This window comes from Poecilia latipinna, unplaced genomic scaffold (genome assembly GCF_001443285.1).
Source record: "Poecilia latipinna isolate Pla-1442-1.1 unplaced genomic scaffold, P_latipinna-1.0 Scaffold1334, whole genome shotgun sequence".
Classification (NCBI taxonomy): Eukaryota; Metazoa; Chordata; class Actinopteri; order Cyprinodontiformes; family Poeciliidae; genus Poecilia; species Poecilia latipinna.
Window position 1 is genome coordinate 97,129 of NW_015113950.1, and position 20,912 is coordinate 118,040.

The 20,912-nt window shown below is 38.4% G+C and overlaps 1 protein-coding gene across 4 annotated transcripts in view; it reads left to right on the forward strand.

The window, feature by feature from the left end:
* Positions 1 to 2,314: 2,314 nt before the first annotated feature.
* npnta (nephronectin a) overlaps positions 2,315 to 20,912 on the forward strand; it is a 61,047-nt gene continuing 42,449 nt past the window's right edge. The window contains exons 1-3 of one of the 4 annotated variants that reach the window (XM_015055749.1): positions 2,315 to 2,793; positions 12,478 to 12,578; positions 20,323 to 20,373. In XM_015055749.1, the coding sequence (XP_014911235.1) occupies positions 2,714 to 2,793; positions 12,478 to 12,578; positions 20,323 to 20,373 (232 nt within the window). In that variant the 5' untranslated portion in view covers positions 2,315 to 2,713. The remainder of the gene's footprint in view (positions 2,794 to 12,477; positions 12,579 to 20,322; positions 20,374 to 20,912) is intronic. The other 3 variants (XM_015055751.1, XM_015055750.1, XM_015055752.1) reach the window with 3 other exon arrangements.

A 20,912-nucleotide genomic window follows, 5' to 3' on the forward strand; every position in this document is an offset into this window, starting at 1 on the left:
AAAAAATTTTTTTTTTACAAATTTTCCCCCCCCCGTTTTTTTTTTTTTTTTTTTTTTTTTTTACTTTATGGTTTCTTTGCCCCGGATAAAGAGGATGGATGGATGGATGGATGGATGGATGGATGGATGGATGGATGGATGGATGGATGGGTGGATGGATGGATTCATTCTTTAATACCATTTAATATTTTTGACTCAGTGTAAGTCGGTTTATATGTTTGTATTTAGTTTGTTTTGGCCAAACCTGCTCTTTAAAATTCGCACATTCAGAACCTCCACATTTATCCTCGAGGCTGTTGGTAATGAGGCATGATTTGGCCAATCTGCATAACCGGTTTCTCAGTTTTTAATGTAATAAATCACAGTATGACATGCTTTCACTTTGTGATTGATCATCTAATTACACATAATCAACTTTTCTCCAAAACCTTCCATGTCAAACTTCAGTACCACCACATAGACTAAGATTCATCACCAGAGTAGGTGACAGGCTGTAACAACATGAACTGTGACAGAAAGCCAGTCAGGACTTTGATCAACCAACAGTATGCTAATCCTATCAAAACATCTTCCCAATTTGTCCTCTTCTCTAGGATGGTACACAATTTATCTCCACACTGGGTTGTTTTAAGGTAGTTTGTTACAAGCAGATTGATGTCAAAGCTGAAAATGAGATGCTTGCTGTGATTTTGTTCTCCATGCTTTAAAAAATGTGGCGCTCTGATAGGTTGGCTAAAATTGAGTAATTGCTTAGGCTCAAAAGCCATGAACCTAATGCACCACTGGTGCCAGCCAAATATTTTTCTGCCAGTTTTTGTAATGACAGGAGGTTTTGCAAGTTTGCAAGAAGTAAATTCATTGTATGAATGTTTTTTTTTCTTTTGCAATCACTTTATTAGGTAAATGGCACATCAAAAAGTATTCATTTTTGACATGTTTTTGTTTTTGTTTTGTTTTTTGCCAGATTTGATTTTTTTTAAAAGCTTACTTGAACACAAATAACATAGAGGGAAAGAGATAGAATAAGATACTAATTTCCTTCCCTTGTTTTAAATAAATATTTATTTAAATCATTTTGAGCTTTGGTAACAGCTTTCTTCTGCTGCTGGCACATTTTAGAGAAGTATATTATACCACTAAATACATCAGAGGAGTGCAGAGAGGCAGAATTTATTTACATAATTTATTTACATCTCAATACATCACATTTCCTCAGTGTGATGTATTGAGGACCAGGGTTGAGAAACACTGGTCTAAATCAAGGCTTTGCATAGACCCTAACAAACTAACTTATGTCTAAATGAGATGTATGCATAGCATCAACGTTGAAATCAAAGCCAACGTGATATACATGGCATTTGACAGTTGCGCCCCTTGTGAGGCATAAATGTTTCACTTCTCCAAAATATTTGACAGTCTGCTTTAACTGGTGATCAAATACTGTATACTAATGTTAAAGATGCAGGAAGGTGATCCTGGAGTGCCGTTTACCCAAGGCAGCATATCTTCCAATGTGCAGGTACAGCAACATTGTTGTACCCAATCACAGCTCTGTGATTGGGTACAACAATCACAACATTATCCCTGAGACAGATTGTAAAAAAAAAAACAACAAAAACCTACTATGAAGATTCTCATTAGTATGTGTTGAGGAGTAAGTTCTTAAGGTTCACAGATTATTGTAACAGATGTATTTTCTGCATTGAAAGAAAAATAAAAAAAAAGAAATAAAATAACTAAAAGTGGAGTTATTTTCCAATTTTGGCTTAAATTTTGAAATGTCATCCATGTCATGAGAAGTACACTCTGTCTTATTTTGTTAAAACAGGAATGAGTAAAAATTAGAGCCCCAAAAAGCTTTTATCTGTAGACTGTATTGAGATACGTACAGTAATCAAGTACGTTTGAAACAAATATGTTGAAGACGTTAATGTAAACAAACAAACAAACAAACAAAAAAAAAAAACCTAAACTAAATGTGTATATTTCAAATTTCGTCCTCGGTTATTTTTCTGAAAGACAGAAAGCTTTGTACCTGAATCTCGTCTGGGCGTCTCTGCTAACCAGTTCTATGGTAACAAATGGACGCTACATCAGAGCGTCCATTTGTTACTTTTTTCTCCCACATACATTTCCACTGCGTCTACTTTTCTCTCGTGAGTGCCATCTACCTGGGTGGCCGCGTGCAAAGTGCGTGCCTCTGCAGGCTATGCAATTAATTAAAGCACTTCTAAAAAAAACAGTGTGGAGCCCCACGTGCTGCACAGGTTGCGTGCTTGCGCGGATTTTTCTTCAAGGTGCTGGATTAACACATGAAGGTAGTTGGGGGTCAGCCTGCTGAGCTTGTTGTGAGTTTGGAGAGCCCGCTACCTGAACTTGTGAGAAAGAAGAGAGAGAGAGAAGGGAAGGGAAGGGAAGGGAGGAGGGAAGAAGGCTGTGCGCTCTTCTCCCGGCAGAGTGCGTCCCGCTCACGCACACTCAACGGGACTCACTCTGCTTTGAGGCATTAAGCTAGATTGTCTTCCCCGCTCCTCCTGCTGGATATCGCAGATGAACAGTTTAACGAACGGAGGCAAACTCTCCCCACCCGACAACATTCAGGCTCCAGCGCACAACCCACTCCGTTTTAAATAGTCTGTTTTTGCCATTTCCCCCCCACCTACCCGGTCCTTTTGGATTACGGAGCACCGAGATCACACTGGACGCGTAAAGTATGGAAATCACGCAATTGTGGATAAAGTTGGTGGTGTTTTACTGTTGCTGTTTCGGAGCAAGTGCAGACTTCGATGGCAGGTAAGGATCACTTTAATGCAGCGGTGTTTTGGTGTTCGATCTTTTTGCGTGTTTTGCACCTGAACACAGTCAAGCAGGTTGTTCTGTGATGCTTTCAAACTAAAACATCAGTTTACAATTTCTCTGCTCAAACATCCAAGGTGTGCTCGAACCGACGCGTCAGTCAAATCCTTCCAAACGTGTGTGCGCGTCTTGGAAGACACGCTGTCTTTTCTGTCGGATCGGAAGCACTGTTTACATTCGCAAAAGTCACGCCGAGCGGCTCTTGTCTTGTGCAGAGGCTGATTTAAAAAAGTGATGAGAGAGGACACAACCCGGTGCTTCATGTTCAAACACGATTTCCACCAAGTGTTTGTGAGAAGACGCCAGGCACCAAAAGAATGCACCTTTTAGAGATTCCGATCTGCCTGTGGGTTCATCTCAATTAAAGCTGTTTTCTTTTTTTTTTTTTTTTTTTTTACAATTTTGCACAATAACACTGAGATGTGGTACACGTTTCTGCACACCCTTTCTTCTCCTACATTCCTATTTTGAGAGACTGCTTTGATTGACATGGCATCCAAAGTTCACTTTTGTGTAACAGCTCAAAAGAAGTTACTTGTGTAACATCAGAAAAATACATCACTTCTCACTAGCCATATTGAGATGGCTTAATGGAGCTCAGACAAAGAGACCGATTGTAATCCATCCAGAGAAAGTTACACAAACAAAACCCTCGCCAAACTCTATCTCTCACAGATAAGGTCACTGAGTAATTATTTTCCTCTTATGTGCGTTGCCTCAGTTTTCATTCCCCATGGCAACCACAAAGTTTAACTTATTTTATTGGGATTTTTGCAAATCTTTGGGGGTGTGCCTCTGTTTGGTTTGCACATCTACAGAAAGACATGCATGTCTCTTCTTTGCCAAATTGCTCAACTTCAGTCAACTCAAACGGAGAGCTTGTAGAAATATACATTTTCAAGTCTTGCCTCTGACTTTCTTGTAGGCGTGGACTTTGACTAAGCATTCCTAAAACATGAATCTATGATCTAGAACATCTAATTGTAGATCTGGCTGCATGTGTGCAGTCTTGCTGGAAGGTGAATCTTCACTGTCCAAAGTCCTTTTCAACCTCTGACAGTTTTTTTTTTTTTTTTTAATCTTGTTGGCCCTACTCCCATTCATCCATCTTCCCATTAACTGTGACCAGCTTCCCTTTCAAGAAAAGCATCCGGGTTGGTTCATTCTTATCAGAAAGTAATTTGTCAGAAACAGAAGCATGAGAGATTTGACATTTAGTTCAAAATACAAGTTACTAAATTGACAAGACAATTTCCATTTTGTGGCTGAAAAAAGATGAGCAGGAATTTAAATTAGGCTTGATTTTCTTATCACATTAAAATAACCAAAAAACTAAACAAAGCCATCAAACAACTAGCCTGGCCATTGCCCTGCTGTTCAATTGAAAAATAAATAAATAAATAAATAAATAAATTCTCACTCCCAGCACAGTCTGGAATTTCTCCCCTTAACCCTTTCCAAATTTAAAAAATGCTTTTGTTCATGTGTCTTTTTGTGTAAAAGAAACTTGTGAAAAACCACCTTATATTTTGTTGTTGTTTTTTTCACTTTAAAAATGAAAAGAAAACCAAATTATATGTTGGGTCATTATCTTTCAATTTCATGTTTTATCTTTTAAAACAAAAATCAAATACATTTATTTTATCTTTACTACTTTCTAATTAGAAAATCCATTTAGTAAAACATGCATGGAATGCATTCCAGCAGCATGATGCTGCCACCACTATGTGTTAGCGTGAGGACTGTGGTTTCAGGGTGAGGTGAAGTGTTTTTCTGGTATAATGTTTTCCATACTGGCCAAAAATGGGAATTCCCATATAATCTTATCGGGCTGCCTTCTTCAAAGTTTTTTTTTTTTTTTTTTCCTCCCACATCTTGTTATAAAATGTTAAAAAAATATGTCCAAGAGGATGTTAATTATTTTTGCAAGGCACAGTATCACAGGCGGACTGAACTTCAGAGCAGAATCTTCCCATGCATTCAAGGTTTTGCAAATTAACAGAAAATTTATTTGACGAATATTTGAGCTAATTTCAATTTAAATGACTTCAAAGAACCCTGACAGACATTGTCATTCCACCTATTAATTTTTTTTTTTTTTTGACATGAGAAGGTTTGTATGTCGGTTATTTTTCAAAGCTGAGCTCCTTCAACCCAGTTTCTGCTTCAAATAAACCCATTTCTGAATAAGCAATTAGGAGATCAAAGGTTTCAGCCAGCCAGAAATTTGTGTTTCTGTGTGAGACAGAAGGGAGGAGAGAAGAGGGAAGTGGGTTAACATTTGCCACTGCATTCCTGCATATTACAGATGTTTTTTTTTAAGGCTATTTTTCTTTCTAATAATCAGAGCTAATATCTGTCTGACGGGGCTCATCAGGAGACTTTATTTCATGCGCTGCCTTTGTGAAATAATCATTTATTTCAACCTTCACAGCAGCATATTGTACATTATTAACATTCCTGCTGATGGAGTGGCTTGTCACCATGCTCATAATTTGCCAATTTTTATGGGTATAAACATGCTCAGACTTGAGTCCCTCTCTTCAATATTAATTCATTGAAAAAAATATCCCCCCCGAGAGTGAGTGCAAGCAAGGAAAACATTTATCACCTAGTTCTGCTCACTTATTGCCTTTTAGAGAGCATTCCTAACAGGCTTATCCATCTGGCCCTGAAGGGTCCTTCACAGGCATCGTCGGCGAGATGGTTCTGCTCTCCCATAGCAGCACACACAATATACTTAATATACCTACTGCGGAGTTTCCACAACATGCCACTGTTGCTCCTGGGAAGGGATTAAAACCCATCCAGTTGCATGTCATAACAGAAAATACCTGAAAGTGAAAGGCTGCTTGTACAGTAGAGGATATTCTTCACCACTGATGTCATTAAGTTTTTAAGTCTTGCACAGCCGAATGGTGCATACCAGACATCCTCTGTCATAATCCAAAGCTTGTGAAGGGGCGCCAGGTTATGTAGGGATATCAGATCCACGTTTGGGCTTTCAGGCACGGAAGTAAGAGGAAAGTAGACTAAAAGACATCGAGCACGACGACTCTATTTTTTGATCCGCTTTGCAACTGTCAAAAAAATGTCAAGGTGTATGGCATCATAAAGTATATGGAAATTATATACACTGCTCAAAAAAATAAAGGGAAAACTCAAATAACACATCCTAGATCTGAATGAATGAAATATTCTCATTGAATACTTTGTTCTGTACAAAGTTGAATGTGCTGACAACAAAATCACACAAAAATCATCAATGGAAATCAAATTTATTAACCAATGGAGTCCTGGATTTGGAGCCACACACAAAATTAAAGTGAAATGTTCCCTTTAATTTTTGAGCAGTATATTTTTTTGTGCATAGATATATAACAAAGGTAAACTTAAAATTGGATTTATTTTACATTTGAGAAAAGGGCTACACAGAGGTTCATAATGAGATGCTCTTGCACCAGAGGGATTGCCTCCAGTTTTGAGATGGCAGCTAGAGGAGTCATGCATGTTTCTTAATGTCTTTGGATAATCTGTTTTAAAGTTGAGGAAACTGTCTATGCTCATGGCAGCAAACAGCAAGTCTGACAAGACTTGTTTTTCTATTTTTTACAGTGTTACTGAAGATGCACTGATGCTTTATCTCTTTGTACTGTGTCGTTACAACCAACAGATTGTGCAGCATCCATGCATTTTGTACATCTGCCTCGCCATTAAAGGGTTGCGCGGGCAACAGGACAGGGTGAGAGTTTGGGCATATCCTGGATAGGCCACAGTCCACCACAATACAACACAGAGACGCATCTGTAAAGACAATTTGGAGTGGCAAATTAATGTAACACGCATGTTTTGGGTATAGGATGCTGGAGTATGTGGGGTAAACACACACAGGCTCTGGGAGAACATCTAATTTGGACACAAAACGGCCCATCTGGATTTAAACCCAAGATTACTTTGATGCATGGTCCTGGCGCTAACCACTCTACCGCAATGAAACCATAAAAGGAGAAATAACCCTATTTTTACAATCTTCCCTGTGAACTCCAGTGCCGACCCTACAAAATCAAATGGTTTTTATCAATCAATTTGTCCTGTTTGTTTGAGTCGCCAGCTCTGACACTGTTGCTCTAACAGATGGCTGAAAGGGGAAACTGTACTCTCCCCCACCATCTCAGGGATAACGTACGAGCTTTGAGAGTAAATTCTGTTTTGGTGACAAAACACAGGCTTAAACACAGCAGAGTAAAGAAAACATGTTAGGGTGCAGTTTCCTGGACATGCTCCTGTGGTGCTGAGCACCTGCTCCCACGCACACACTGTCAAAATATTTCACAGAAAAAAATGTGGGGTGTAATTTTCATATTTTGTGCTAAATGCTTCTCTAATTGCTTCACGACCACCATGGCAAACATTGATTCAGATGCCGTCTTTGTAAACTTAACAATGCGAGCATAAACTGTCTTAAGACTTGCATTTATTCATCAACACCTTTAAATTAGGAGGGGAAATGGATGACCTCAGTAGGGCTTAAAGGATTCCTTTACAAAAAAATGTCCATGAATCAAAATATTTAGCTAATATTTCAAATTTGAAAGTTTTTATAGTAGTTAGTTAGATTTAGTAGGATTTGACCTCTTTGTCACACATCAGAGTTGAAATTGAAATGGAGTTTTGACATGCAGTTACTGCATTAAAAAAAAAGTAATTGAATGATGGGTTGTTTACTTAAGTGGTTTTTGTGTGTGTGTGTGTGTGTGTGTGTGTGTGTGTGTGTGTGTGTGTGTAATACTCATAAAGCAAGCTTAAGTAGTTTCTGCAGAACCTGACAGTTTAAAATTTTTTGTCCGATTATTCAGTCAGAATACTCGATTACTAAAATAATTAATTGCAGCTATAGACCATATAAGTCATTGGAAGGAGGCAAACAGAGAGAAAAGCCAGAAAAACAGGCACTGACAAGATGTGTAACTTGATTGAACAATTTTACTTGATTGTAAATCTCAAAAACTGAATCACAAAGAACTGCTTTCTCCTCTTCCGTTTCGTCCTCAGTGTTTTTTTGGCCTTTGTATCTCTAATCTGTCAGTTGTTGGAACCTCTAGTGGAGCTTTGGGCTGGTAGTAAAATACATATGCTGAGGTAAATGTTGCCCTGGCTCACCATTGGTTGCAAGTGCCTTTCATACTCCTGGTGTATGATTATTCGTGTGAAGAAAAACAACGTAGCCATTCCTTTAGCTGTACAAAATCTCACGGTAGTTCAGAATGTAAATTTGAAGCGTTGTTGTCCCTGTGCCTGTTCGCTGCTGTTCTACAAGGGCACTCTGAAGGAACCCGAGAATAAAGTTGTCAGTTAAAAATCGAATTTGAAGTGTGTGTGTAACGTGTGTGTGCGTGTGTGTGTGTATGGATTAGATGATATTAAATTGTATGATTGCAGGTATACTTAAACAAATAAAACGATTTTTGTGGCTTAACTGCAAAAAGCTGAATACAATATAGGGAGGATCAGACTGCAAGAAATGTCTCAAGTGCTTTGGTGGAAAAAAAAATCAGTCGGTAAGTAAAAAGCACATCCTTTAAGGACTGGTTGTCATAACAAACATACTTTAGCTGCAACCTAGACATTAGGCTTTGATGTTGACAGTATTTAACTCTTGCACTCAGTGGAATTTATGTTGGTGGAACATCACAAGGTACTTGTTTTGTCATTATTTCAGCATGAGCCCCGAAATAAGCTCTGGATTGAACTCAAATACCTTCTTTTTTCCATCAGAAGTGCCAACAAAGGATTAAAATACAGTATTACTCTACCCAGCCAGCTTTTCACTCAACAAATATTCACCCTCGTACAGAAAATTCGTTATATATGTCATCATATTTCTCACCTTAATATAAATCTTTTGCCCCCATAACTGTCGTGCAGCCGCGTGGTGCTCCGTGTTAATGCGATGGTCTTGGCCGTGTGTGTGTGTGCGTGTGTGTGTATGTGTGTGTGTGTGTGTGTGTGTGTGTGTGTGTGTGTGTGTGCAGAGTTGGCACGGCATTCAGCAGAGGTGGTTAATTAAAAATGGTGTGACACATTAATAACTCCTGCAAGCCTTCAGCTGAGCTCGGCAGGTTGAAGCGAGTCTCCCACTCCGGGATGCCGCTGATGTTCACGGATGTCCACGAGAACAAACCGGTCAGCTGCTCTTTCCATGCTTCCAATGGTTGGATTAGACATTGATTAGGTCATCATCGCACTGAATACAGACTGTATACTTTTATGGTTGTGATTATCAAGCCCCTTTCTTTTCTGTAAGCAATGCACTAACAACTGTTTACTGTCTAAAATGAAAGATTGGCCTGCTGTGTGTTTCTTAGTAATACAATGGAAGGACAATAGCATCCACATTATTATCAGCCTCTCAGGAAAGAAGCTTTTTCTTTGTGACTGTACTTGAGAGGAGGTGTCACGCACCATGCGTGAAGGGTAATAATTATCTGCTTGAGTTCCCTCAAGGCTTTCGTCCAATTTTGGATCATTATTCAGGCCTTCAGAGTAATAAATGCAGGTATGATACTAGCGTCAAATTGATATGCCAGTTTTCTTATTCAGTCGACTATCGCAGAGGACAAGCTGTTCTTTAATGTGCAGTGTCCACCCACAGTTCCCAGTCCTGACTTTGATTAGTTCTTACCTTTTCATCTATAAAAGGTCAAATAAGGACCAGTTTCCCTGCCAGCATGCCTAGGTGGGCCCCATATGGGTAAAAGGAGGGCAGACCAAATGGGTCCCATATGGGTTTACATGGTGGTGGGCCCACATGTGTTTGCCCATTTAGGGCCTATGTAGGGCCCACGTAGGCTGTGGCCCTACATGGGCAAACCCACGTGGGGCCACCGTGGAACCCGCAGACAAACCCATATGGGACCCATATGTCTGTCCACCTTTCCCCCATATGGGGCCCACCTAGGCATGCTGGACACACCAGAACTGTGTCACTCGACACAATTGGGATCCAGTAAACTATACGAAGCCATCAGTTTGTCAGAGTAGCCATGGGAGCATAAAATATGACGCCATATTAATTTGTAATTAAGTCAAGACCATCAGAGGGAAACGTTTGACTCGATAATCCTGTCAGCATCTCGTCTCTGCTCTCACTGCCTATGGAGATGATGCTGTTTTTATTTGATCTGCATTGTTTGATCACGGCTGCATGTTTTAGTATCATCTTGATTTTACATTGACCTCACTGACCTCAATGTTGCTTTGTAGTCAAATACAAATGTTCAGCAACTAGAGGTTATCTTCATTGGTGCTTTAGTCTTTTATGGTTTCTGATAAAACGAATAGAAAAAGTGAAAGAAAACATCTGGATTTTTCCAGTACAAAAAAAAAAAACTGTTTAAAAACATAGAATTAATTATTTTCACATTATAATCCATGATCCGTGGCAGCAATCATTGTTACTGCAGTATAATGTTTAAATGATGAAAAATCAATAGCAGAACTAGAAACTGTGTTATAAGGGTAACTTTCTGTTGGGACTCATAGGATGCGGTAATTATGGAAAGTGAAATGAGATTAGCAGCTTTTCCAGGAAGAAGTGCGTCTGATTTGCATTATATCTTATCCTAATATCTAATATCCTAATATATGAGCTCATTCCAATTGCTTGTCAAGCTTATTTACACCCATGAATGAACACTTGGGACCTTTCAAAAACCTTAAGTGACAGCTAGCCTAGACAGCATATTCACACCAAACCGAACAGCATTTTTTTTTTTTTTTTACAGCATGAGCGGGACCTTTCTGTTTGAATTTAATATTTCTTCTTATTTGCTTGCCTTTAGCTTATTTCATTTCCTTTTCAATGTGCTTCTCTCCTCAGTCTGTTTGACTGGCTACCTTCTTTCTTGCCAGGCATCGGGCAAACATTTTCTCTGTATCTGCCACTCTCACTTAGTATCCATCTGTTTTTTTTTTGTTGTTTTTTTTCCCTCTCCTGACGTGATTGGCAGCAGGAACAGGCATTAGCATTTCCTCATCTTGGCATGGAGACACTAACGGGCACGGATAGCTATAAAGGATGTGCCTTGAATACTGAACAAGACCCCAAACTTTCTCTCAGGGGTGTACATAAATAAATCTTGTGTGCTTAGCAGGTTTTAAATGCTTAAATTGGATATTGATTGCTTTCATTTCGTTTACTTGATGGAAATCACAAAAATGCTCCAGACATTTTTAAAGGTTAATCAGTATTCCTAATTTGAAAAAAAAAATCGTATTGTTCTTATTTTTAGCATGCCTCTGGTAAAATCTCATCTCAGCTCTCAAAGTAAGAAGCTTGGATTTTCTTCAATATCCTTAAAAGGACTCATTCCTTTCTCTCTTCATGGTGTAGATAAAAAGGTAATCCACTTGTAGTATCTGCCAGGAAGCCATTTTCCAACTCTGAGCTGGACAGAGTATGCTGTAACAAAAAAAAAAAATCCAGCCATCATAACTCTGAAAGAAATAGGCTATCACCTATTTCTGTATAAACTAACTCCAGCACATCCTATCTGTGGCATTAAAGATTTCCTCAGCTGTCATGAAAAGGGCAGTGGAGGAAAATATTGCATTTTCAAGGGCAGTCAGAATAGCTCATAATCTAGATCTCTGCAGTGATGTGCTTCATGTATGCAAGTGTTGGTGCTGCAGCTAAATTCCAATAGAGTCTGGCAAGCCTTCAGAACACACCTCGAGTCCGCTGTCACACAAACTCACATAATTCGATGTGCTGAAACATCTGCTGACAGGGAGCAAATGCTAATCTGCCATATTCAAGCAGTGGAAAATTGGGTTAGCACCCTACATTATATCCATTTAACTTATAATTTAATCTATATGTATATAGTTGAAACCAGAAGGGTTCATACACTATATAAAATGACACATATATGCATCCCCTTATATGTCGAGAGAGACGGCTGCATGAGGATATTTGTAGATTTTGATTAGACAATTTTAAACTCATTCTTTCTTGAACATTGCAAATTAAAATGTTTTCCTCGGATTTTATTTAAAAGGTATTGATTTTACGTGACATTTAAGCTGAAAGAAATTGAGCTGGAAAAATGGATTTTGATCTAACTACAGTTCTGCCGTTTTACCCTAAGGGGAACTTCACAAAACGATGCAATCTCCTTCAGTTCTTGCAACTGCTTAGGTCCTGCTATAAGCTTTATTTCTGAACTGGAGTGAACAGAGTGGGGTTTCAAAAATATTTGTTTCATTACATTATATACAGATACATTCAATGAGTACAGCAGCTAAATATGTTGAATGCAGTGGGGAAAAATAAAGAAGTGAATGAGACTCCAGGAATTCCTTGCACTTTCAGCTTTGCAACCAAGAATGACAAACCACTTGTGTACTTGGCCATTAAAATGATTCATATACAGAGGTTTCATAAAATACACCATATTTCAACTACAATCCGCACAACCCATACGCGAGGAGTTTTTTCTGCTGTTCCAGGGAAACAGCACAGGTTTTATGTGAGTTTTGAAATGTCTGCGAATAGATAATAATAGCTGGATAGTTCCTTTTCATAACTTACTGAAAATTGATTGTGTCATCCACTCACAGGTGGCCGCGGCAGATGGCATCGTCCAATGGCCTGTGCCGATACGGGGGCAGGGTGGACTGCTGCTGGGGATGGACGCGCCGCTCCTGGGGTCACTGCCAGCGTGAGTGCCAACATGTTTGCTGGTGCTGCTGCGGGCTAATGGGACTAACGAGGTTGCAATGTTTCAAGCTGGGGCCAAAGACACTAATAAACACGAGACGAGCTGTAGTAGAGCACAAACACACACACACACACACACACACACACGGACATACACACAACTTGTACACTGTCACGACACACAGAGTTGAAGAACTTCCCCGCCTTTATGCAGTCTTTCTGAAAAGATTGATGGTAATGGCTGGTTTGAATAATAGGTCTGTTGATTTTTCTGTTTCTGCTGTATAAGGCCATAATGAGGAAGTCAACATCACATTTAAAGTTCAACAGGATCTGGTTTTATATTAGAATGGAGCAAAAATCCTTATCTAGCACTGGGTGAAGAAAAACAGAAACACTGCTGTCAGCACATGGTTTGGGGAGATGGACATACCTCGGTTCCCCAGAATATCGAGCAACAGTTCAGAGGATTCAGAGGATGCGTCATCGTCATATTGTTTTAATACACGACTGCCATGCCACAGGTTTGCCTTGTGTTTTTGTCTCATGTATTTACCATATACACACACACACACACTGCAAATACCCTCTGCTTTCCCGTACTGTTACCCAAGAAGGTGTGAATACATTAGTGGGTTCCACATTTGCATGATTGACTCACAAATGCCTTTGCATGGCTTGATGCCTGGAGTTTTTGCTGCTTTGCTTTGGACATTTATTAAAGACTGTGGGCAGTAATGTACATAAACACGCCTTTTCCACTGTGGGATATTACCAACCTGCAATTCATGAGAACAGATGATAAAAAAAATGTTGTTTGTTTGTTTGTTTTGGACTAGAAATGATTACTTCTGTCAGTGCTATGTGTGGCTGCCGACTTGAACCAAGTGGTGTTTGATTTACCATCATAGATAAAAATTTTAGTTAATAGACACCATTTTCAAGGATTAAAATAATGAAAACACTATGGCCTCCATAAAGCTCAGAAAGTTATTTGAACAGAATACATTTAAAATTGGCATTTTTGTTATACCAATAATGCTTTAGTTTGTATTCGGTGGGGTTTTTCCACATTTTGAGACAAGCAGACCATGCACTGAGTCCAATTTGAACATCGAGACTTTGCTTCTTTCTTTGTTTTTCATGTTGGCTGTGTGTTTGCACTCACACAAACAAAAATAAATGGTTTAATTTTATTGCTTTTCTTGGATTTCCAAATATTTTTGGTGGAATGTATTAAATTCAAAAAAAGTTCAATCGAAAGCGGTACTGATCACACAAGTTGCCCAACCAAAACAAACAACTAGAGTTTTAGATGTAACTTTCTTTCTATGAAGTTACCTCTGGATTACATAGATACGTAAATATTGACGTCATTTTGATTCACTCAAAATGACGTCAATATTTTTAAGAAAAAAAAAAGCCTCTCTTCATTCTCCACTTTATGGTGTAGAGAGGTACTCATCTTTTCAAAGTGGTATCTCATTTTCAGAGACATATAATGATCTGGTTTGTAAAACACACGAGGGGAGATGGAGCAGAGCACCTACAAGTTCTGGTTGTTAAGTTCCTGCCATGGAAAAGGCCTCAATGGTCCATATCTTTGCATGTTGGTTTTGCTTGCATGATAAATTTATCTACTCTCTGACTGATAAAACATCCTGTTTCCTTTTTTCCTTATGTTTACATTTTGTTTCACTGTCATGCATGTCAAAAATCTTCCCGATGTTCTATGTTTGACCCTTTCAGTGTAAGTGTGTTTTTTTTATCCTTTTTTGTATGTCTTCTTTTTTTTCTGGAAAATATGTCACACTGCTTGTTTGGTTTCAGTGGTTACTGAAACTGTTGAATGCACCGGCTCCATTTTCATGTAAAAGTGGCAGAATATTTACTAGAGTTAAAGAGATTTATGTTTTTTTTAACATGGCCTGCTTTGTCATCTCAGGATCTTGATTAGAAAATCTAGAAAATCTGCACTAAAATGGGGGGGGGGGGGGCAGCACTGTTTGGGCCAGACTCAACTGTAATCCTGGCTCGAGGCAGTCCTCTCACAGCCCAGTGCCTCCCAGTGATATGCACTGGGCTCTTTGCCTTCACAGCTTCTCATGTTCAAAAAAATTCACGGTAGAATAGATGCATTATTTGCTTTGGCCAACAAGGCAAGACGACGATGTGTTCATCGCTGAAGCTGCTTAGAACACGGTGAAGAGAAAGGAGTTATGTTTTACTATTGAACGAGTGAAAATTGTTCGAGTTGCTTTGTTCCCAGAAAGTAAAGAAATGCCGCCATTATGCCACCAGAGGGGACATTTCTTGGATAATCAAATGCCCTGCTACATTGTGAAGATGTCCTGCTACATTCAGCCCAAATAGCAGTATGTGTGCATGTTTTCTTGGTGGTTCTGGAGTCCCACATGTTCCATTGTGAGCAGAAAGAAGCTGATTTTTAACTTAACAACAGATATTCTGCCTCCCCCCCTCCCCTTAGAGTCACATCACTGGATGAGTGCTTGCCTTAATGCTTCCAAATGCTCCTCGTCAGGCACAGCTCAAATCCATTCATTCCCAATCAGCATTCCATCAAGTCAGCAAGGTGCTGATTTAAGCTTTAGACGGGTGAGCTGGAAGGTATTGGAAAGAAAGCGAGTGTAATCAGCAGCCCATGTGTGTTTGGCTGCATGTGTGTGAGAGGATGCAGCAGCCATCACAGATTTCAGGTCTTGGTAGGTTTTAGTGGAGATGAAAGAGATTAGATTGGAGCAATGGGATTGTGGCTTTCAGCCAGAGAGCCCAGAAATCAGTTTTACGAAACTGTTCTCAAAGAATGAAAAACTTAATAGATCAAGGATGATTTTTGTTTCTCCTTAGCTCTAAGAGGTAAAAGAGTAGTGGGCAGAAAGAACTTGAAGTTAAAAAAAAAAAGAAGAAAGAAACACATTTGGTGTAAGGGAAATAGTTTAGAGGTTAGAAGTTGAGAGATGACTGCTGCTGTAGTAAGGGAACAATGTCTGGAAATGGACACAGAAAATGAGAGAGAGACAGAGAGAGAGAGCATGAAGCTCTCAGATTTAGGAAAGAATAAAGCTTCATTCATGACGTTCTGACAGACCATCAGTGAGGATAAGAGACAGTTGAAGCCCTCTTCTAACCAAATGCTATCACATTTTATCTGTCACAGGAAGTATTTGACTATTTGCTTATCTAAGTCTTAATTTTTAATAAAATCTAAACCTCTTTCACACAGAGATTAAGCTGCATTACTTCTGCATTACTACTGAACATGTCTTTGCTAAACCTTTTGCTAACATCACAGATGCTATCATCTGTGATGATTTTCACAGATTAAATAGTGTGGGCTTTTGGTGACAGCATAGGCTACACATTAACTTATATGGTTTTTAAAAAGTATCATTAATAGATAAAATAAATTAATAAAATCTATCATAAATTGACCTTGCATCAAGTACTTGATAAATAAAAGTACATTCAAACACTGTTACTCCTCTGCTGTTGTGTGTACTACAACTACAATCAAAGTAACCAATTAAAATTCAGTCTTTTATTTCTTTGAAAAATGGTTACACATAGCTTTTCATAGCTTTGTATTGGTTAAAAGGGAACAATTATGCAAAATTCATGTTTTGCACATTTTTTTATTGTTCCAATTGGGTTTCAACTGGTTCTAAGAAAAACTGTCCAAATGATTAAAAAAACACCCACATCTTATTTGGCAATAAGTTAATGTTTTTTGGTGCCTGGAAAATGAGCCATTTCATAAACTTCCTGATTGTTGAGTCACATTCAATGGCCACTTTGCCAGCAACCCCCGCTGAGCCCAGCTCCTCACCCAGCAACGTAAGCAGTGCTCCAGCACGTTTGGTCAGCTGGTTTTACCACTGTCTGCGTTGTGCAATAGCGGTTGGAAAAGAAAAGTGTTTTGTCATTGACTTGGCATTCAGGAACTACTTGCTGCATTCTTGTTTGTTTGCAGGTGACCCATTTTCCTGTTTTCAAAGAATTACAGTTGCATAATTGGGCAATTGTTTGTAGCCATTTTCAGGTGCAGGTGTAAACATTAAGTTTGGGGAGGGAGTCATGGCCAGCAGCAGGATATTTGGACTTAAAGTGACAAAGAGAATTAAAACTGCTCATTCTGAAAGGAGTTCAAAACAGGCAGAACTGACCCAGACTAAAATCTAATTTGTATTTGAAATATGATGAACATGTTTAACATAACGTTTAGACATATACTAACCTGTTCAAAGAAGCATAATAGTTCACCTTTTAATATATTTCCAGCTAACATCATTATATTTTTATTTTATTAGATTTCTTTCTGCTTACTAAGGTCAAATAAGATGTGCTACTGGTTTTAAGCTAATTTAATAGTAATCCTGTAATGTTCTAAAAAGCTTCAATCAAAGCTTAAACATAATAAGGGAAGAAATGTGAATTATGCTCACACTTAAGCATAATTTTGCCTCAGTCATAGCGATTAGTTTCAGTTTCCAGTAGGATTTGGAGTCAATGGGGAGCAATGGGCGTTAGCAAAATTGAAATGGATAATCAAAAGATAATTGTTAGATCGTTTTAAGCCTGTTTATTAGACTGACCAAAAACGTTAGAGGAGGAACCACATTCGTTGGTGTAATCATTCTTTTTTCAAAGCTGAAATCTGTTGAAATGTAGTCAAAGTTGGGATTTACTTCAGCCCATTCACATTGCAAAATAAAAATTAAAAACGAACCGTATGCTATCACACATGGAAAATGTGAGTGATTTAAGGCTGCAGTTTCAACCAGTAGATATATAAATCCATTAAAAATGGAGCATGGGTAAAATGCATTGAATGCCCTCAATATCATCTTTCCTCCTTACATAAGTATATGTCTTGTCACGTCCTTACATGGCTTGTACTACTTTTATTTCTAGGTATTTCATAGAAATGATCTGCATGGAAAAGAAAAAAATAAATTGGAGCTTTGAGTTTGTCTGTAAAATGGAAATTGGAGCAAATTGTGACTGCCTGCCTGCTCAGGACTATTATATAAATTACTTTACTTGCCTCCATGAACTGTGAGCATCAATGCTGCATTCAGAGATATTGTAGGCAGAAATATTATTACTGGAGTAATTTCCCACAAAGGTCTTGGGGGGGTTGTTAGGAATGGTTTTAAAAGAAGAGTGATTTAAGTCAAAGTCACCATGATATACCTTAACATTTTGTCTGGGATGATAGACAACATAATGATGCCTTTCCTGCCTTAAAATATTTGCTATTTGCACAGTTATGTATGATACAATCAGTTTTTTTTTTTTCACTGGGTATTGAAACTGAAAACACATAGCATTGTTAATAAAACATTTCACAGAATTAGCTCCTTACCGCAAGTTTGTCAAACTGTGGTGATGGAACTTAAAAATGACAATGTTGGATAACATCTGTCATATATGTCATTGTTCTTTGTACCTTTACAAGTAAATGTATATTGCCAGTATATGTCCAAAGTTAACTGCTCTTTAACTTTTTCTACACTACTATAAACGTAAAATGTGCATACATTTCCTTTAATATCTGAAGGAACTGGATTTAATATCTCTGAATTAAATACATCAGACATAATTTCCCCAGAGGTCCTGGTGGATTTTACAAATCCCCGAAGACCAGGACTTAGTTTGATTGAGTGCAGGCTTTGTTTCTCTGGATGCTGTGGGCCGGATTAAAGCAAGTCTTTGAATTGGTAATGTGAGCTAACAAGTGAGCAATGAAAGGAGAAAAGTGAGACCTCAGATTAATTCTTTTTATCGTGATTTTTCTCAGTAGTTTCTTTCTCTCTGCTCTTTAGCTTCATTATTGTCGGGCTGTAAAAGTCTGCAAAGAAGAGCTTGATTGCGAAAGTTAGAGGAAATGTGTACAGTGAATGAGGGCACACAGTATGCACTGCAAAAGCATCAGTGTTACTGAAATAAAACTGACAATATTAACATAAAACAGCAATATAATGACACATATCTCAAGTTATGAATAACATTATGATGCAGCTGAAATATGTATCCATTATTGTTAAACTTTTACCTTTTAAGTTCATCATTACACTTAACTGAAAAATTTGTTTACTTTTTAGTACTTTCTCTGTTAGATTAGGAAGCATTGCATAATTGTACGGGTAACATCACTTCACTCCATGACTATGGAAACAAATCAAGAGGTAGGATCCGCCCGGGGCTATGTAAAAAAACAACAACAACAAAAGATTTCAACCCCCCCAAAAAAAGAAGTTTGAAAAGCAATCACTGTGCTTTACAAATGATTTAAAGAGAAAATGACGTGATTTCTTTTATTCTAAAAACCATGGGCAGATTTGATTGCTGAGAGGTATATCCAGGAATTTGCCTCTAAAAGAAGAAAGATGGATAATGCAGATACTTAAAGCCAAAACATGTATTTTTCTCAAACCATTTTTGAGCAAAAATATGAACAGAAGGTAATGTTCCATGGTTTTAACCTCGACAGTCCTCTTGTCCTGTTAAAATTGAATTAAGATTAAAAGAGATTTTGTATAGGATTTTGTTTTTGAAGATTTAGACCCTAACACAACCTTAGATATCTGGGTTTTTTTTAAACAGTTTACTGAGCCCAATCCAAGCTGACTAATTAACTACTTCATTATAATTAGAGGCCATAACCCGAAAATACTTCCAGACCTCTGGAAGTATTGCGCTTGGCTGACTTAGTAGCGTAACCTCCATTTCTAGCCTTTGTTTAGCATCTCGCAGCTCTACTTTGTCACTTTGGGTAGCCACAGGGTGAGTCAAGTCTAAATCTTCTGGGATGTGTGATTGATAGGAGTGGAGCAGGGCAGGGCCGCATGCACATGCAGTGTTGCTGCGCTTGCTACAGTCTAATTAACTTCTGCGTCTTACTTTCTTTCCCCACTGCCTCCTCCTGTATTTAGCCTATAGTAGGTAGACAAACCCCTTAGCTGTCATGACAACACTGGTGTCCTCATGGACCCATTGACTTCATTGTAAGTGTTTTGGGAGTGGCACAACTGTATATCTTGCATTCTCGTTTAGTTTTCTGTCTGCTCTATATAATGCGGGCTTATTAAAAATGCACCACAGAAGCCCAACCCGGGCTGTAGATCGGGCTTGGGCTTCTTTGGATGTTGTTGATCTAAACTCTGCAGCTTTGACATGGGTCATAGGAAAGAATCGCTTTAGTCGGCAGCTTCTTACATGTTTATGGCTTTCAACAACCAATCAAAACGTCATATGGTATGTTGTCTCTCCAGAAACAAAAAAAATATAAAAACGAAACTGTAAAAACACAGAGCTATGTCATGAAAAGAAATGGATTATCATTGAAAAAACATTAGGTTGGGCGCGGGCGATACCTTGAAAGGCATGAAATTGTGCATATTACACCTAAGCATCTAAAAATGTATCTTTGTATGGCTTTCATTTCTATATTTTCTCATTCAAATGTTCAGGCATTCTGAGCATCAATCACAATTAGCATTTTCATTGTTTCAAATGACTCCCTTCCGATAGACAACAGGGAATGTGCGTGACTCCAGAACTCCAAACTGTGCATGTGTGTTTCTTCCCAGGCATGTTTCCTTGTGCATAAATTGAACAAAATGTGCTCTCTTAACCTTGTTTATGCTTGTTTGTTGTGTTCTCCCAGACATTAAGCAATGCCCCCCCCCCCATTTGTGTGTGTCTGGCTACTTGTTTTGCAGCTCTCTTCGCCTTAACTCACAGAGTAGTCGGGATAAGGTGCCAGCCCCAAGGTTAGCTTCACACATTTTTTTTTTGCAATAACCTAACTAGACATGCAATGCTGGGGGCACATCCTCTGAATCATGCACTTGCTCATTTATTTATAGCCTACCACTCCCCCCCTTTGCAGCACCAAGTAACACCTCACTCCTTTTGGCAGCAGCCGACGTCTCTCTGGCTTCAAATCTATGAAAATAAATTAAACTGTGCAGGCCACATTTGCTTAAAACCTGTCTAGCATAAATTATGACTGTTTTTAGGGGATCTATTAATGTTTAATTGCTCATCTGGTCAGCTTGTTGGGATATTAATCTGACCCTAAAAGCATAAACCATGATATGTTTAATTAATATATTCATGCAGCATTTATTAAAGAATAGTGCTGATCATTCTAGATTTTATATGACAAGGCTATAAGTTAAAAGTGTGAACAGTTTTAAGCTGTTGAAGTGAAAAATACTACTTATTTTTTTGTTTGCTTACAGTTTTTCTCAGTTGTTTTGGTGGATGTCTCAGAACAGAATTTAAATTTTCTTCTAAAACTATTTGC